This window comes from Erpetoichthys calabaricus, chromosome 5, assembly GCF_900747795.2.
Source record: "Erpetoichthys calabaricus chromosome 5, fErpCal1.3, whole genome shotgun sequence".
Classification (NCBI taxonomy): Eukaryota; Metazoa; Chordata; class Cladistia; order Polypteriformes; family Polypteridae; genus Erpetoichthys; species Erpetoichthys calabaricus.
Window position 1 is genome coordinate 177,908,113 of NC_041398.2, and position 16,475 is coordinate 177,924,587.

Genomic DNA, 16,475 nt, shown 5'->3' on the forward strand with positions numbered 1-16,475 from the left:
ATGTCAGAAAATCTTTTATTATTTGAATTTGGCAGTGCCATGGGGCGTGCATCAGCTTTCTGTTAACTTAAATCACAAGGAGCATTCTTGCAGTTTCTGGTCAGCCACTTTTAAAGCCACCCAAGTATTTAACATGGAGGCTTTTAATTTAGCCCAGACAAGGTGGTTGTTCAGTCCAAAAATCTGTGCTGCAAACTGAGCTGCGGCCTCAGGAGACAGAACGGTGGTGCACCCCAGACCTAGACAAAAATGCAAACAAAAAGGGGTTATGCTAAACATGGTGGTAACATTTACACGACAGGTAATATTCCTAAAACAAAATCCTCTAACTAGTAGCAGAACAAACAGTTGAGGGTTTACTTTACCTCCTCCATGTGCTGCATTTAACAAATGAACACACAACTTTTTAAACAAGATGGCAACAATAACACAGGGAATCTTCTGGCATGGCACTAGCCTTCAGTCTAATTGCATGTTCAACATTTCAATACCGGTTTAAAATGTATATTTGGAGAGATTTCCTGCAGCGAGACAGGATTAGTCTTTGCTAAGGGGCAGTTTCTCCAGGTTTGTTGTATTTCTTTACAATGTACCACTCTCTACTGTTCATCCACGAATCTGAACTTTCACAACTGTGTAGTGACCGCAGGTTTTGTTGCCAGCCAATTTCTTAATAAGAAGTCAATTGCTGTTGAATGCACTTTTCTGCATTATTTTAAACATCTCACTTGCTACGATTCACCCTTTGAACACCGCAGTTTATTAAGCTAGCCACTGCAAATAGCAAAGGAACCAGCAGATTCTCCATCTAACTTGTTTCCACTGACACCTGCATATTTTCAACATGAACTATGTAATTTAATAAAAATATCTGAAAGGAAACTGAAAAGGAAAAAAGTGAAGGACCGAGAATTGGATGGCCGAAGAATGACCCGATTTGATTGTAGAATGAATACAAGCAAACCATAAAATTTAACATCTCTTATTGTCAATGACTGGTTTCCTGTTAAGCTATCAGGTTGGAACAAAAATTTGTAGCCATTATAGACCTCCAGGACCAAATTTGCAGAAACATGACCTACACAGTTAAGTAATAATAAATCATAAGAGACATAAAATAGTTACACTGAAGTGGATATCAGATTTCACATACTGTGTTATGCTAAGTAAAACAAAAATAGCAAGAATTACCACTTGGCATTCTCAGAGATGACCAGATGTCCTGAGCACCCCAGTCTGGAGAAACTGGTGGACAGTTGATAACTGGAAATGCAGTGTTGCCAGCCAAGACAGGTCCAAGGCCATTACTTCGTCCAGCCACCGCTATAAAAACAGTTGGAACTCCATCACCTGCCAAAGAGTCAGATTTTTCAAAAGATAAAATAAAAGATGAAAAAAAGCTTGCGTTTTAATTTTAAAAAACACCATAAAATACCCCCAAAAATGTACCTTCATATTCTGCCTTTATTCTCATGGTTTCATCTGGACCTTTGTGAGCAGAAGTAACTCTTACAGCACACCGAATGCCATAACCGACACAAGCTTTCTTGATTTTTTCACCGTGAGCGATGTCAGAAGTTGATCCCATCAGCACCACAACTCTTCCAGGATTCTTGGATTCCAACAGCAGCTTTAAGAAAAAGAAAAAATGGATGAAATGTGACATTACATCAGACCTTTTTTAAAAAGCATATGCAAGTTAAAGAATGATACACATTCAATCTTGACTTTCCAAACAGTACTTCACAAAGCAAACAAAGACAAATCTAATCCAGTTTGCAGTTTGAGCAAGGCCATGAGCACAGAGGTCTCAAATCAACACCAACAAAATCTACAACCATAAGAAAAAAAATATTCTGCAAGAAATTAAACATTAAATCATACCCCAAGAATATAACACACACTGCACATCTGCACCTGATCTTCCACCTTTTCATGATTTGTTGAATCCCATCGCCCTTTCTGATACCAGTAACTTTAAAAACTGAAATACATAAAGTGGTAGGAGTATAGTCTATTTTCTCCACAGGTAAGCTACTTTGCTGAAGCTTATCTGCAAAAATGGCCTTGCATCGCAAAAACAAAACCCACTAATTGATAATATCCTATTAAAATGCAAAGATGTAACCACCATCAAAAGGAGGTATACACAAAACTGAGTCGACAGAAGCAATAATAAAGAAAACAAAGAGAAAACAGAGAAATACTATGCTTCAATAACGGTTTGTTAAAATCCTACTTTTAAATCTGCACTTAAGCCCAAATGATGAAGGCAATATAAATTCCCAAATGCCCATTTCTAAATATTCATTCTGGCCCAAGGATATTTTCAAAACTATCGCAGACAGGTTACCTCTGATGTTCATACCCTTTATAATTAAATAATTTTTTTAGCAGATTCCCTTGTACATAGCATGATTTCTTTTACAATATCCAGTACAAGCAGTCTCCAAAACGGTGCAGCTTTCCCATACATTGTGGAATCTAAGGACTAAATTACTAAAAAAAAAAAAGTCCTATTTATATGAAGATGTACAACCCAAAGTAAAAATTGAGTAAAACTGAATTGACATGACACATGGGGAAAGGCCAGGAGATCTTTACCCTTTCCACAAGAATGATAATACAAGACCAGAGCTCTAAACTGCACCCAAAATGTATACTTCATAACTTTCTAGTTCAAGCAATTCACACCTAGGTGACTAACCTAATTCGAGATGCTACCCAGCTAACCTAGTTTTGTCTTATATTTTGGTCATAAAAATCTTTATCTTTGCGATCATCGGTTATTTAAACATCCATTTTCCAGATTCAAATATCGTTTTTTTCTCAACTCTCAATGGCCCTGTGTGTCTTTTAGGTGAGACCCCTTTATTTCATACCATCTTCTGCCTTTTGTGCCACATGCACCACCTAGTTGGTTTCTCCTTTGCACAACTACATTCATTACCTCCACACCAGGTCTTTCTCTTATTTAAGTCAGCACTAGGTCCTTGCTTTCTCTGCATCAGTAGTGTTCAGCCTTTGCTCCGGGGCAGAAAAAGTAGGAAGTAGAAAGCCAGCAGCTCTTTTGGGGCAGAAGCAGACCTATTCTGATTGCAAGACGAACACTCCACTGACTACCCTTGGAGGGATTACTAGTTCTGTGATCCATCTCCTAAACTTAAGTTCCATGCAAATGATCACACACAGTTGGATAAGACTTCGAAGCAACCCAACTACAACTGGAAAACTTCTAGTAAAATGTTTAAGCAATCATCTTTTCCCTGAAAGGAAGACAACACCACAACAGACCAAGGACATCAATGGAAAAGACAAAGATTGCACTTCACAAAGAAGATTCTTTACTCAAACCTGGAGCAATGACATGTAGCCACACTGAATCAAACATCATTCCTAAAGCCTTGGTATTATAAAAAGGGTTCTGTGACAAAAAAAAAATTAGAACTCCAAATAGCTAATAAAGCGCCAGCTACAGAGCTGCTTTTTCTTGCTTGTTACTGTGTAACAACCTCCTGCTTAACTAAGCCATGAAAATTAGCTTTTAACCAACTTGAAGGTAAAAAAGGCTCACAAAAAACTTAAATGATTAAGTCTTCTCCCACCCGAGCATTAAATTAACAGTAAGTGGACTTCATGTTAACATTGCAAAAAGTAAAATGTTAAATTAAAGCTTGTTAAATCAAAATCTCCAAAAAAAAATACCCTTTTCAATAAGCTACCCCGTAAAATATTGGGGAAAAAAAGATATATTTTTCCTTTACTCACCGCTCCACAATTTAAAATTACAAATCAAAGAATTCAGACATAATAAAAGTGCACATTTGCATACATTTCTATCTCACCACGCATGAATTACAACACTATTTCTACATGCACCCCGTTCCCCATTTCAGGGGTCCATAATATTTGGGACAAAGCAATGGCATATACAGTGCATCCGAAAAGTATTCACAGCGCATCACTTTTTCCACATTTTGTTATGTTACAGCCTTATTCCAAAATGGATTAAATTCATTTTTCCCTCCTCAGAATTCTACACACAACACCCCATAATGACAACGTGAAAAAAGTTTACTTGAGGTTTTTGCAAATTTATTAAAAATAAAAAAATGAGAAAGCACATGTACATAAGTATTTACAGCCTTTGCCATGAAGCTCAAAATTGAGCTCAGTTGCATCCTGTTTCCCCTGATCATCCTTGAGATGTTCCTGCAGCTTAATTGGAGTCCACCTGTGGTAAATTCAGTTGACTGGACATGATTTGGAAAGGCACACACCTGTCTATATAAGGTCCCACAGTTGACAGTTCATGTCAGAGCACAAACCAAGCATGAAGTCAAAGGAATTGTCTGTTGACTTCCGAGACAGGATTGTCTCGATGCACAAATCTGGGGAAGGTTACAGAAAAATTTCTGCTGCTTTGAAGGTCCCAATGAGCACAGTGGCCTCCATCATCCGTAAGTGGAAGAGGTTCGAAACCACCAGGACTCTTCCTAGAGCTGTCCGGCCATCTAAACTAAGCGGGGGAGAAGCGACTTAGTCAGGGAGGTGACCAAGAACCCGATGGTCCTCTGTGGAGAGAGGAGAACCTTCCAGAAGGACAACTATCTCTGCAGCAATCCACCAATCAGGCCTGTATGGTAGAGTGGCCAAACGGAAGCCACTCCTTAGTAAAAGGCACATGGCAGCCAGCCTGGAGTTTGCTAAAAGGCACCTGAAGGACTCTCAGACCATGAGAAAGAAAATTCTCTGGTCTGATGAGACAAAGATTGAACTCTTTGGTGTGAATGCCAGGCGAAACGTTTGGAGGAAACCAGGCACCGCTCATCACCAGGCCAATACCATCCCTACAGTAAAGCATGGTGGTGGCAGCATCATGCTGTGGGGATGTTTTTCAGCGGCAGGAACTGGGAGACTAGTCAGGATAAAGGGAAAGATGACTGCAGCAATGTACAGACATATCCTGGATGAAAACCTGCTCCAGAGCGCTCTTGACCTTAGACTGGGGAGACGGTTCATCTTTCAGCAGGACAACGACCCTAAGCACACAGCCAAGATATCAAAGGAGTGACGTCAGGACAACTCTGTGAATGTCCTTGAGTGGCCCAGCCAGAGCCCAGACTTGAATCTGATTGAACATCTCTGGAGAGATCTTAAAATGGCTATGCACCGACGCTTCCCATCCAACCTGATGGAGCTTGAGAGGTGCTGCAAAGAGGAATGGGCGAAACTGGCCAAGGATAGGTGTGCCAAGCTTGTGGCATCATATTCAACAAGACTTGAGGCTGTAATTGCTGCCAAAGGTGCATCGACAAAGTATTGAGCAAAGGCTATGAATACTTATGTACATGTGATTTCTCAATTTTTAATAAATTTGCAAAAACCTCAAGTAAACTTTTTTCACGTTGTCATTATGAGGTGTGTGTAGAATTCGGAGGGAAAAAATGAATTTAATCCATTTTGGAAGAAGGCTATAACATAACAAAATATGGAAAAAGTGATGTGCTGTGAATACTTTCCAGATGCACTGTATATTAAAGCAGGTATATTTAGTATTTTGTTGCACATCCCTTGCATTCAATGACAGCTTTACAGTCATATGAAAAAGTTTGGGAACCCCTCTCTGCCTGCATAATAATTTACTCTACTTTCAACGAAAAGGATAACAGTGGTATGTCTTTCATTTCCTAGGAACACCTGAGTACTGGGGTGTTTTCCAAACACATATTTTTAGTGAAGCAGGATTTAGTTGTATGAAATTAAATCAAATGTGAAAAACTGGATGTGCAAAAATTTGAGTACCCTTGTAATTTTGCTGATTTGAATGCATGTAACTGCTCAATACTGATTACTTGCAACACCAAATTGGTTGGATTAGCTCATTAAGCCATGAACTTCATAGACAGGTGCGTCTAATCATGAGAAAAGGTATTTAAGGTGGTCAATTGCAAGTTGTGCTTCCCTTTGACTCCCTTTCCCTTTCTTCTGAAGAGTGACAGCATGGGATCCTCAAAGCAACTCTCAAAAGACCTGAAAACAAAGATTGTTCAGTATCATGGTTTAGGGGAAGGCTACAAAAAGCTAACTGTCAGTTTCAACTGTAAGGAATGTAATCAGGAAATGGAAGGCCACAGGGACAGTTGCTGTTAAACCCAGGTCTGGCAGGCCAAGAAAAATACAGGAGCGACAAACGCGCAGGATTGTGAGAATGGTTACAGACAGCCCACAGATCACCTCCAAAAACATCTTGCTGCAGATGGTGTATCTGTACATCGTTCTACAATTCAGCGCAATTTGCACAAAGAACATCTGTATGGCAGGGTGATGAGAAAGAAGCCCTTTCTGCACTTACGCCACAAACAGTCACTTGTTGTATGCAAATGCTCATTTAGACAAGCCAGATTCAGTTTGGAACAAAGTGCTTTGGACTGTCAAGACAAAAATTGAGTTATTTGGTCATAACAAAAAGCGCTTTGCATGGCGGAAGAAGAACAGCGCATTCCAAGAAAAACACCTGCTACCTACTGTCAAATTTGGTGGAGGTTCCATCATGCTGTGGGGCTGGGTGGCTAGTTCAGGGACTGGGGCCCTTGTTAAAGTCTAGGGTCGGATAAATTCAACCCAATATCAACAAATTCTTCAGGATAATGTTCAAGCATCAGTCACAAAATTGAAGTTACGTAGGGGTTGGATATTCCAACAAGACAATGACCTAAAACACAGTTTGAAATCTACAAAGGCATTCATGCAGAGGGAGAAGTACAATGTTCTGGAATGGCCGTCACAGTCCCCTGACTTGAATATCATCGAAAATATATGGGATGATTTGAAGCAGGCTGTCCATGTTTGGCAGCCATCAAATTTAACTGAACTAGAGAGATTTTGTATGGAACAATGGTCAAAAATACCTCTATCCAGAATCCAGACACTCATCAAAGGCTATAGGAGGCATCTAGAGGCGGTTATATTTGCAAAAGGAGTCTCAACTAAGTATTGATGTAATATATCTGTTGGGGTGCCCAAATTTATGCACCCGTGTAATTGTTATACTGCATCTTGCATATTTTCTGTTAATCCAATAAAAACTTAATGTCACTGCTGAAATACTACTGTTTCCATAAGGCATGTCATATATTAAAAGGAAGTTGCTACTTTGAAAGCTCAGCCAATGATAAACAAAAATCCAAAGGATTAAGAAGTGTTCCCAAGCTTTTTCACATGACTGTAAATCTGCAATTCATAGATATCACCATGCGCAGATTATTTTCCCTGGTAATGCTCCGTCAAGCCTCTAATACAGCCATCTTCAGATCCTGCTTGTTCCCTTAAGTTTTCTCTTCAGTATAAGGAAGGCATGTGTAATTGGATTTAAACCTGGTGACTGGCCATTCAAGAATTTTCCAATTTTTTTAGCTTTGAAAAAGTCCTGTATTGACCTAGCAGTATGTTTGGAATCATTATCTTATTGTAGGATGAAGTGCCATCTGTTTGGAGACATTTAGTGGAATCTGAGCAGATGTTTCCATACATCTCAGAATTCATTGTGCAACTGCCGTCAGCAGTTATATCATCACTGAAGATCAGTGTGCCAGTACCGATGGCAGCCATACATGCCACCACCAAGTTTAACAGAGGAGGTACTATTCTTTGAATCTTGGGCAGTTCCTTCCCATCTCCACACTTTGTTCTTCCCATCATTCTCATACAGGTTAATCTTTGTTTCATCTGTCTACAAGTCCTTTTTCCAGTATTCTGTGGTCTGTAAGTACTTTCTCACAACCTGTAAATCGGACTCTCCTGCTTTTGTGACCAACTAGTGGTTTGCATCCTTGCAGTGTGGCCTCTGTATTTCTGTTTATGACATCTTCTGCAGATAGTAGTCTCTGACACATCTGCCTCTTAAAGACTTTGTCTCCGATCTGCCGAACAGGTGTTTTGGGTTTTTGCTTGACCACAGTAAGTAATTCTTCTGTCATCACAAGTGGAGGTCTTCCTTGGCTTACCAGTCCCTTTGCGATTACTGAGCTCACCAATGCATTTTTTTTTTCTTCTTAATGATATTCCAGATACTGAATTTAGGTAGTCCTAAGGTTTTACTAATGGATCGAGTGGTTTTACTCTTGGTTTTTTTAGCCTCACTATGGCTTCTGACAGTGCAGGTTGACTCCACACTTCCAGTTCCTTCCATGAGCCACTTGAACCCGCCACCATCAATAACATTACCGAGATGAGCTGGGCAGATGAGGACACATGCATTTAGACACGGGGTAGGTGCCAAAGTACTTTTATTAAAAACAATTCCAATGGGGGTTAAGAGTTCTCTGCACCACGGACCACCTATGATACTTTGACTTTCACTGGCACAGCTCTTGTCCTCATGTTGAACAATAGCAACTAGAAACTCTAAAGGTAGTCTGTAGGTAGAATCAAGCCTAGGTATCTTATAGCTGCACTAACGAAGCAATGAAACACACACAAGTAATCACAAACACCTGTGATGCCAATTGTCCCAAACATTAGGATGCCATGAAATGGGGAGACCATGTAGAAAAAGTGTTGTCATTTCTACATGCTATGACCAAAATGTATGCAAATACCCACAACTAAAAGTCTGCAGTACTGCAGAGTAGAAGGGTATGTTAAGGAAAAATGTGTCTTTGACCCAAACATTATGGAAGGCACTGTATGTTATTAAATTTATTAAATGATTAGCCTTCTTCTACCTTCATGTTATTCTAACAGCCAGGATTCCCCCCCTCCCCAAACCATCTATAGAGAAATGTAAAGAAAATTGTGTTCCTTACTAAAATGTCTATTTTATTGCACTTCCAAAGCAAAACCATTAATCAATACCTATTAATCTATCTTACAGTTCTTATACTTGTTAAGTCATATACTTTGATGCCATATCCTTATTTGCCCAAAAGATTTTAACACTTTCAGAAACAGACTTCTCCTTTTCCCAGTCCCAACTCCCCACAACCAAAATGAAGGTCCAATATGTATGCAAGAAAAAAACATAGTAAAAGAAAAAACTAAAAATGCCCTAAAACATTATTAAGAAAATGTAATGTTTATAGATATTAAAATTTACAATAAGTATATTTTAGAGTATCAACATTCACTGATCAGAGATGTATACCTGAACTCTTTCTGCTACCCACTCGAAGTTCTTCTTCACCATCTGCATCGCTTCTGGAGTAACTTCTTTGAGATCCCGATAAACCTGTAAAAATTAATCTGAATTACAAGTATGCATAAAATGTTACTTTAATGGTACACTGAAGGGTTGTGTAGTATACAGTTTATTTTACACAGGGAGGCTTGTATATGCAAGCGAGTGGAGAAAGCTGTGAGATGGGGTGGGGTAGGGGGCATCCATTATATGCTTTGGAACCATATTGGTACACAAGTTGAAAAGCTGGTATTGATACCAAAGTCAAAAATTTTAGTACTAATCCAACACTATTACTAGGACTGGCTGACCAGGGATTGAAATGAAAAGGGCCAGTTGAATATTATGTTGGTTGTTCTGGTAACACTTGGTTTGGTTCCTGCAAAAATGCATTTATTACTAATTTAGTCTTATGTAAAAAGACCTTAACAAAGGCTTCTGTTAGTGTTAATGACACTTACAAAGGATCAGTAAAGTGATTTTTTTTTTTCATCTCTTTGCAGTAGGCTACATTGCACAGATGAATATCCACCTTGCTCGGATCAGACAGAACCTTCTTTAATACGGTGTATTCAAAACAATACACCTGAGCATTATAATTGTGAGTAAAGGGCTAACATACCAGGTTTCAGTTCACAAGTTTTAGATAAGATTAAATATTCATGCTGTGGAAAAAAGACCCATCTGGAGCAAAATTTAGGAATGTAAAAATAATAATAAAAAAAATAACCCAAGTAAAGAAGTCTTCCTGAATTTTGTTTCCATGTCAAGGAAGAGGAACACTAGCATTATCTATATTAGGCTGAGTTGGTGCCCGATTGCATGTTTGCTCCAGAATCACACAAACCGCTCCTGATTTTCATGATCCTGATCTTTAAAGGACAATCTAACTTAGAATATAGGCTATACAGTGTCTCATTGCAATTTCATTGGCAGAGAGAAGGCATAAACAGGCTACTTTGGTGGTATAGAGGTTACCACACTTGCTTCTAATGCAGTCAAAGTTAGAAAAGTTAAAGTGTAATGTACAGTAATCCTTAATCAAAGACTTTCCCCATTATCTTTTCATCAAACCATTTTGTCTCTAAAAGCATCATTTTCAATTTGGAGTCACAAGTGTAATCTCACCATTACACTACAATCACTCCCCCGTGATGCATCTGGAACCGTATTCTGCTGCCAACTTCAAGTTGACAACCCCACACTCATAATGAATTACGGTCACAAATCTTATATATCTAAACAGAATACATTTCTGGTTTTTAATTTACAGCATATATATTAGTATTTAAATATCTTGATTACATATTACAAAATGTCTTAAAATGAACAGAAAAATTAGAATTTTTTTTAGCCTCAACTTCAACCACAATACACTATTGTTGAGTTCTGGTGTGTGCATACGCAAGTCTCCTGTGTGATGGACGTGCTCCTCACCTTGAATTGACTTAGATGCAACGGATAAATTATTTAACCGGTCAATTTCAACATGTTCAACCAGTATTTATAAAAAAATATAATGAATCCTTTTCACATTTCTGAGCATAACGCACAGAAACACTGTAGGGCCAAAATTGTATTAAATTAAAAGTTGAAGAAACAAAAGAAAAAATTAAACCAAGTTACGGTTTACAATTTGATTATTAAGTATTCAAAAGTTCAAAGCCTGTTTTATTATTGCTTAATAGGCAAAAATTTTACCATCAGGATTTGAATGATCCACATGTGTCTGTAACATCTTATGGTATCATGAAATGAGCAAATGGATTTAAAACTGTCCAATTTTCAGCAAAATTAATCAAAGACCACAACTGGTAATAAATAGATTGGTGCACCTCTAGTTAGTACTATCTGGGGAAAAATGTATTCACATATAGACAAGAAATTAAAAATCAAGTAAAGGCAAAAGACAAAAAAAAGGTAGGATAACTTTCACTTACAAGTACATTGTTTTGTTTCTTAACAGAATTAAGATTCTATACAATCTATTCATGCTGACAAAACAAGGCCAAAACCCACTTGCTTATCCTTTTGTTGGCTACGATCCCCAGAGGGCCATAATCTCCACGAATCATTGTCAATAACATCAGCAAGAATAATTTCTTTGGTCATCTTATTAACACCAAACTCAATCTGGGGAAAAACAGATAAAAACATCAAGTTAGTGTCCATCCATATCATACAATACCATAAAATGGTCATCTCTACTTAATTTTTATATCATTTTTATCAATGCGTACATATAACAATATAGTATTGCAAACATTGTTTAACCACTTATGCACAAGGTATCCATCAGATGAAATAAAAAAGGCAATTTCTTACTTTCATGTCAACAAGTGTACAGTCCTGTGTTTCCCAGGCCCTCTCCAAAATCTCAAATATGGCCATAGTAGTGCGGGTCATAATGTCTACTTCACATCGTCCAATTTTAAGACCTCCAAGGCAGAAGTTTGCTTCAATCAACTGTTCTTCTGACCACTGGGGATCATTATTGGCATCATCCTATATATTGGAAAAGACAAAATAGACACTTTCCATTTATTATAACCAACTGATTAGCAATTAATTGCATGAGAATCAAGCATGAATTACACTTCAGAATAGAGTCCGTTATAGTTTTCACTGTCCTGCAACATTACTAGACTGAAAAGAGTTCCTGGTTAGCTCTCTGATGAAAATACGCATCTCAACAGTTCAATTACTATGCTTCATTTAGTACACTACAGTTTTCTGTCTAGACATTACCTGGCGCTGCATTGGCGTCATATTTCCAGAACTAAATATTTTATTTCTGGCCTTCTCACCAAATGGAGTTTGTACACTGAACACTCTGTAAATCCTGAGGATATGTTTGCTAGGTCAACTAGTGATTCTAAATTGATCTGTTATGAAGGAGTGTGCCCTGTGATGGACTGCAACACCGAACAGGATTGGACACTTATGTAGATAAAACAAACTTTAGCTCCCCTGCAACAGTGGTCTTAGAAAACAAATGAAAAAAAAAAAAAATCTCAATTGCTGTGGTGTGATCTCACATTTTAAAAAACAAAGGAATAACAAGAAAGGAGAAGCAAAGGAGTGCCAAGGAGTACTACACACATCAAAGCAGTGCATAACATGGTGCTTTTACCTAACTTGCATTTTTCTGGGCATGATTTTACTATAATAAATTGTTAAAAAAAAAAAAAAAAAAAAACACAAACACATAATCTTCATGAATTATAAATGTAGCCTTACTTTAAAGAAGGTTTCAACCTTTAAAGGGGTAAATCTGTACCCCTCCTTTACGCCAGGACACCTCTTCAGGAAGGAGCCAGTAGCAATTCTCCGACAAACCCATTCTATTGGGATCATCTCACAGTGAGCTGCCACAAAGGCAGTGTCAGAATGTTGTCTGATAAAGGCAGTCTTGATCCCTTTAAGAAAAGGATAGTCACAAGTTACATTTTCACTTGATACCCCAAATCTTCTAAATTTAGAAAACCTCTGAAAAATTTTTTTATTTGAAATATTTACTCACAAACTCAAAAAAGGATCTCGTCCCAGTCAAATACCTTTAGGGAAATTGATCAAAAAGATCACTGTAACCATAGGAATTTGTTTACCAATGATATTGAACAGTCGGACAAAAAACAAAGCAGAACTGAAGGAGTTTGAAAACTTCAGAAGGCCAAAACCTACAGAAGCAAATAGACAAAAACTACTGGTTAGGAGGTATGGAACATGTGGGGTCATGGCCATGCCGAGTGTGGTGAAAATGTGCAGACAAGAGACAAGAAGAGTGCCTTTTATTCCAAAGGTTCATAGAGTGGAAAAACCCACCCACACACACAATCCTGGGAGGGAGAGGCTAGGGAGACGAGATGTGATCTTCATGGAAGATACTTAAAAGACCCGCAAGACGAAACAGACTGGCCACGGAGCATCTCGTGGGGGACCTTAAACATGAGATTCTTGCAAGACACACCCTACTTACAACCAATATCAAATGAGACCACGGGCAGCAAAACACTTAGTCATGTAAAGGCTTTTAGCAGACACAGATCCAGGGCTCTCAGCACATATAAAGCGTATAAGGACAATACGTTATAGATGAATCGTCGACGACTATGCAAAGAAGAAAGAGCAGCGCGGAGAAAACACCAAAAAGCGTTGGAGAGAAAAAAAAATTGCAAAAAAGAAAAAGAATAATCTAGGTGCAATTTCAGAAAATAAGGAAAGTAATAATCAACCCGGAACAAGTGGAATTGAAAAAAAAGCAGGTCCAATCAGGCTCAGAAATAAAAGACAAAGCGTAAAAGACAAAGTAGAACTTCATAAAGACGTTCAAAAACATTGGCACAATACACATGTAGAGCAGGTTAGAGATTATGAAAGCAGTGGAATTCGAAAGGCTCAAAAAAAGTGGTGCGATACAAATGCAGAGAAAGTTAAAGAATATGAAAGCAGGAAAATTATAAAGAATCAAAAAAAAAAAAAGATAGTAAAGATTGCAGTAGCGCAAACAAATGGAAATTATTACTCAAAAAAAGGGAAAATAATCACCAGGTGTAATGGGGGGGGGGGGGGGGGGGGGGGGGGAGCAGGTCAGAAATAGAGTAGAAAACGAAGTAAAACATCATAAAGAGGTTAAAAAACAAGGGGGCCAAACACATGCAGAGCAAGTTAGAGATAATGAAAACAGTGGAATTCAAAAGACTCAAAAAGGTAGGCGCGATACACATGCAGAGCAAGATATAGAATATAAAAGCATAAAAAAAAAAACTGAAGTGTCAAAAAAAAAAAAAAAAAAAAAAAAGTGTTTGCGCTACTGCGATCTTTAAAGAGAAGTTATTACTCAGAGAAATAAAGGCGAATAGAGATCGAATGTATGGACATAGGTGATATGTCAGAAGTATGTAAATATTGTAAGGCTTTGAGGTTTAAGTCAGAGACTTGTATACCGTTTAATTCGTGTTGCCACCAGGGAAAAGTAGTGTTTATACACAATGAGGAGGCATATCCAAGAGAATTAAAAGATTTGATGTTTGGGGAAAATGAAATCCACAAACACTACAGGCAAAATATCCGAGTCTACAATAATCTTTTCACATTTGCATCATTCAATGCTCAAAACGTAGATTTACACAAGAATGGACCATACGCTATAAGAATCTGTGGTCCAGCAACAATTAAAGCAACGACCAGTTTAATTCTGAAGAAATCACATTTCGGTCAGGTGTATATTTATGATCACGGAGAAACGATGCAACATAGAATCAAAAGTTAAACGATCGGACACATTAGAAATTATACAATAATGGATACAAATAATGGACACAAATCCATATGTCCAAAAGTATCGCACTTTACCTGAAATTTGTCTGCAAAACACGGACAAAGAACTTTTCTTGGATTTCTACTGTATATGAATCAGAAAGACCACGCACGCATATATAATAAACCAACATGTGATGAATTATCAGCAATAATAGTTTCGAAAGATGGAGATATCAAAAACAGAGTAGACATTCATGTTTATCCAAAAGCAAAACATGAATCGACATTTCGGTCTAATAATTCACCACATTATGATCCATTACTCTTTCCTTTTCCTTTTCCCAGATGGTGAAACAGGATGGTCATACAATATGAAACACATGAATTCAGAAAAATGAACAACACCAACACAATATTTCGGGGCAAAATTAGCGATACGTTCCAATGTATTTAACCCACTTCTGTCATCTCAACGTCTAACGCAACATTACATTATTAATGCGTATCTAAAAGTCAAAGCTAATCGTCTTCTCTTTATTAAATCGAATCAGGCAAAACTTAGAACAGAACATATGCAAGGTCTCACTGATCATGTTCAAAATTCAAATATCAATAGTTCAGACAAATTCAAAATAGGTAAAGCAGTAATATTACCATCATATCAAGGTAGTCCAAGAGCATTGCAAGAATTATATCATGATGCAATGGAAATATCCAGAACTATTGGTTGGCCAGGTTTATTTATTATAATGACGTGCAATCCACAATGGCCAGAAAACCGAAGATTCTTGAAAACATTGCCACCTGCTACATCAGCTCATGATATTCCGACTTTCGTAAGTAGGTTGTTTTATCAGAAAGTCTTAATTTTATTGAAAGAACTCGAAACAGTGTTCAGTCAAATCCGAGCATACATTTACACGATCAAATTTCAAAAACAGGGTTTACCTCACATGCATTTATTGGTTACAATGCAAAAAAAAAAAATGATTAACTGCTGATGATGTGGATCGTTTTGTCTGTGCTGAAATTCCAAACAGAGAAACCTATCCTGAATTATGGTACATAGTCATTAAACACATGCCTCACAGACCTCATTTAAAAGATTCAGCATGTTGGGACTTGAAAGATTCCAAATATTGTTTTTACCGAAGTTCTGAAATAAAAGTGAAACTAATGCAATAGCAACAATTCAAAGAAAGAAAAATAAAAAAATTAAAAAAATCTTAAAAAAAGTGTGTATCCAGAAAGCCAAACATGGGGGTTGGCGAGCGAAGCAAGCAGTGTATTATATTATATTTATATATACAGTGCATCCGGAAAATATTCACAGCGCATCACTTTTTCCACATTTTGTTATGTTACAGCCGTATTCCAAAATGGATTAAATTCATTTTTTCCCCCCTCAGAATTCTACACACAACACCCCATAATGACAATGTGAAAAAAGTTTGAGGTTTTTGCAAATTTATTAAAAATAAAAAAAACTGAGAAATCCCATGTACCCTAAGTTCTTGTCAATAAGCCGCGGCTTATCTAAGGAAAAAAGTTGTGAAAATGAAAAAATAGAATATCGGCTTATACATAAGTCCGGCTTATACATCCATCGCGGGGGTTGCGTTCCAGAGCCACCCGCGAAATAAGAATATCCGCGAAGTAGAAACCATATGTTTATATGGTTATTTTTATATTGTCATGCTTGGGTCACAGATTTGCGCAGAAACACAGGAGGTTGTAGAGAGACAGGAACGTTATTCAAACACTGCAAACAAACATTTGTCTCTTTTTCAAAAGTTTAAACTGTGCTCCATGACAAGACAGAGATGACAGTTCCGTCTCACAATTAAAAGAATGCAAACATATCTTCCTCTTCAAAGGAGTGAAGCAAACAAATCAATATGTCTGTTTGGCTTTTAAGTATGCGAAGCACCGCGGCACAAAGCTGTTGAAGGCGGCAGCTCACACCCCCTCCGTCAGGAGCAGACAAAGAGAGAGAGAGGGAGAGTTTGTTTTTCAGTCAAAAATCAATACGTGC

The 16,475-nt window shown here is 37.7% G+C and overlaps 1 protein-coding gene across 4 annotated transcripts in view; it reads right to left on the reverse strand.

Annotated features, from left to right (window-relative positions):
- paics (phosphoribosylaminoimidazole carboxylase, phosphoribosylaminoimidazole succinocarboxamide synthetase) overlaps positions 1–16,475 on the reverse strand; it is a 78,878-nt gene continuing 62,403 nt past the window's right edge. For 3 of the 4 annotated variants that reach the window (XM_051927805.1, XM_028791096.2, XM_028791093.2), the window contains 7 exons: positions 12,419–12,597; positions 11,504–11,683; positions 11,198–11,311; positions 9,146–9,229; positions 1,450–1,630; positions 1,192–1,350; positions 1–239 (listed from right to left, as the gene is read on the reverse strand). In XM_051927805.1, coding sequence (XP_051783765.1) covers positions 73–239; positions 1,192–1,350; positions 1,450–1,630; positions 9,146–9,229; positions 11,198–11,311; positions 11,504–11,683; positions 12,419–12,597 — 1,064 coding nt within the window. In that variant the 3' untranslated portion in view covers positions 1–72. Of the gene's footprint in view, positions 240–1,191; positions 1,351–1,449; positions 1,631–9,145; positions 9,234–11,197; positions 11,312–11,503; positions 11,684–12,418; positions 12,598–16,475 lie in introns of all 4 variants that reach the window. The other variant, XM_051927806.1, reaches the window with a different exon arrangement.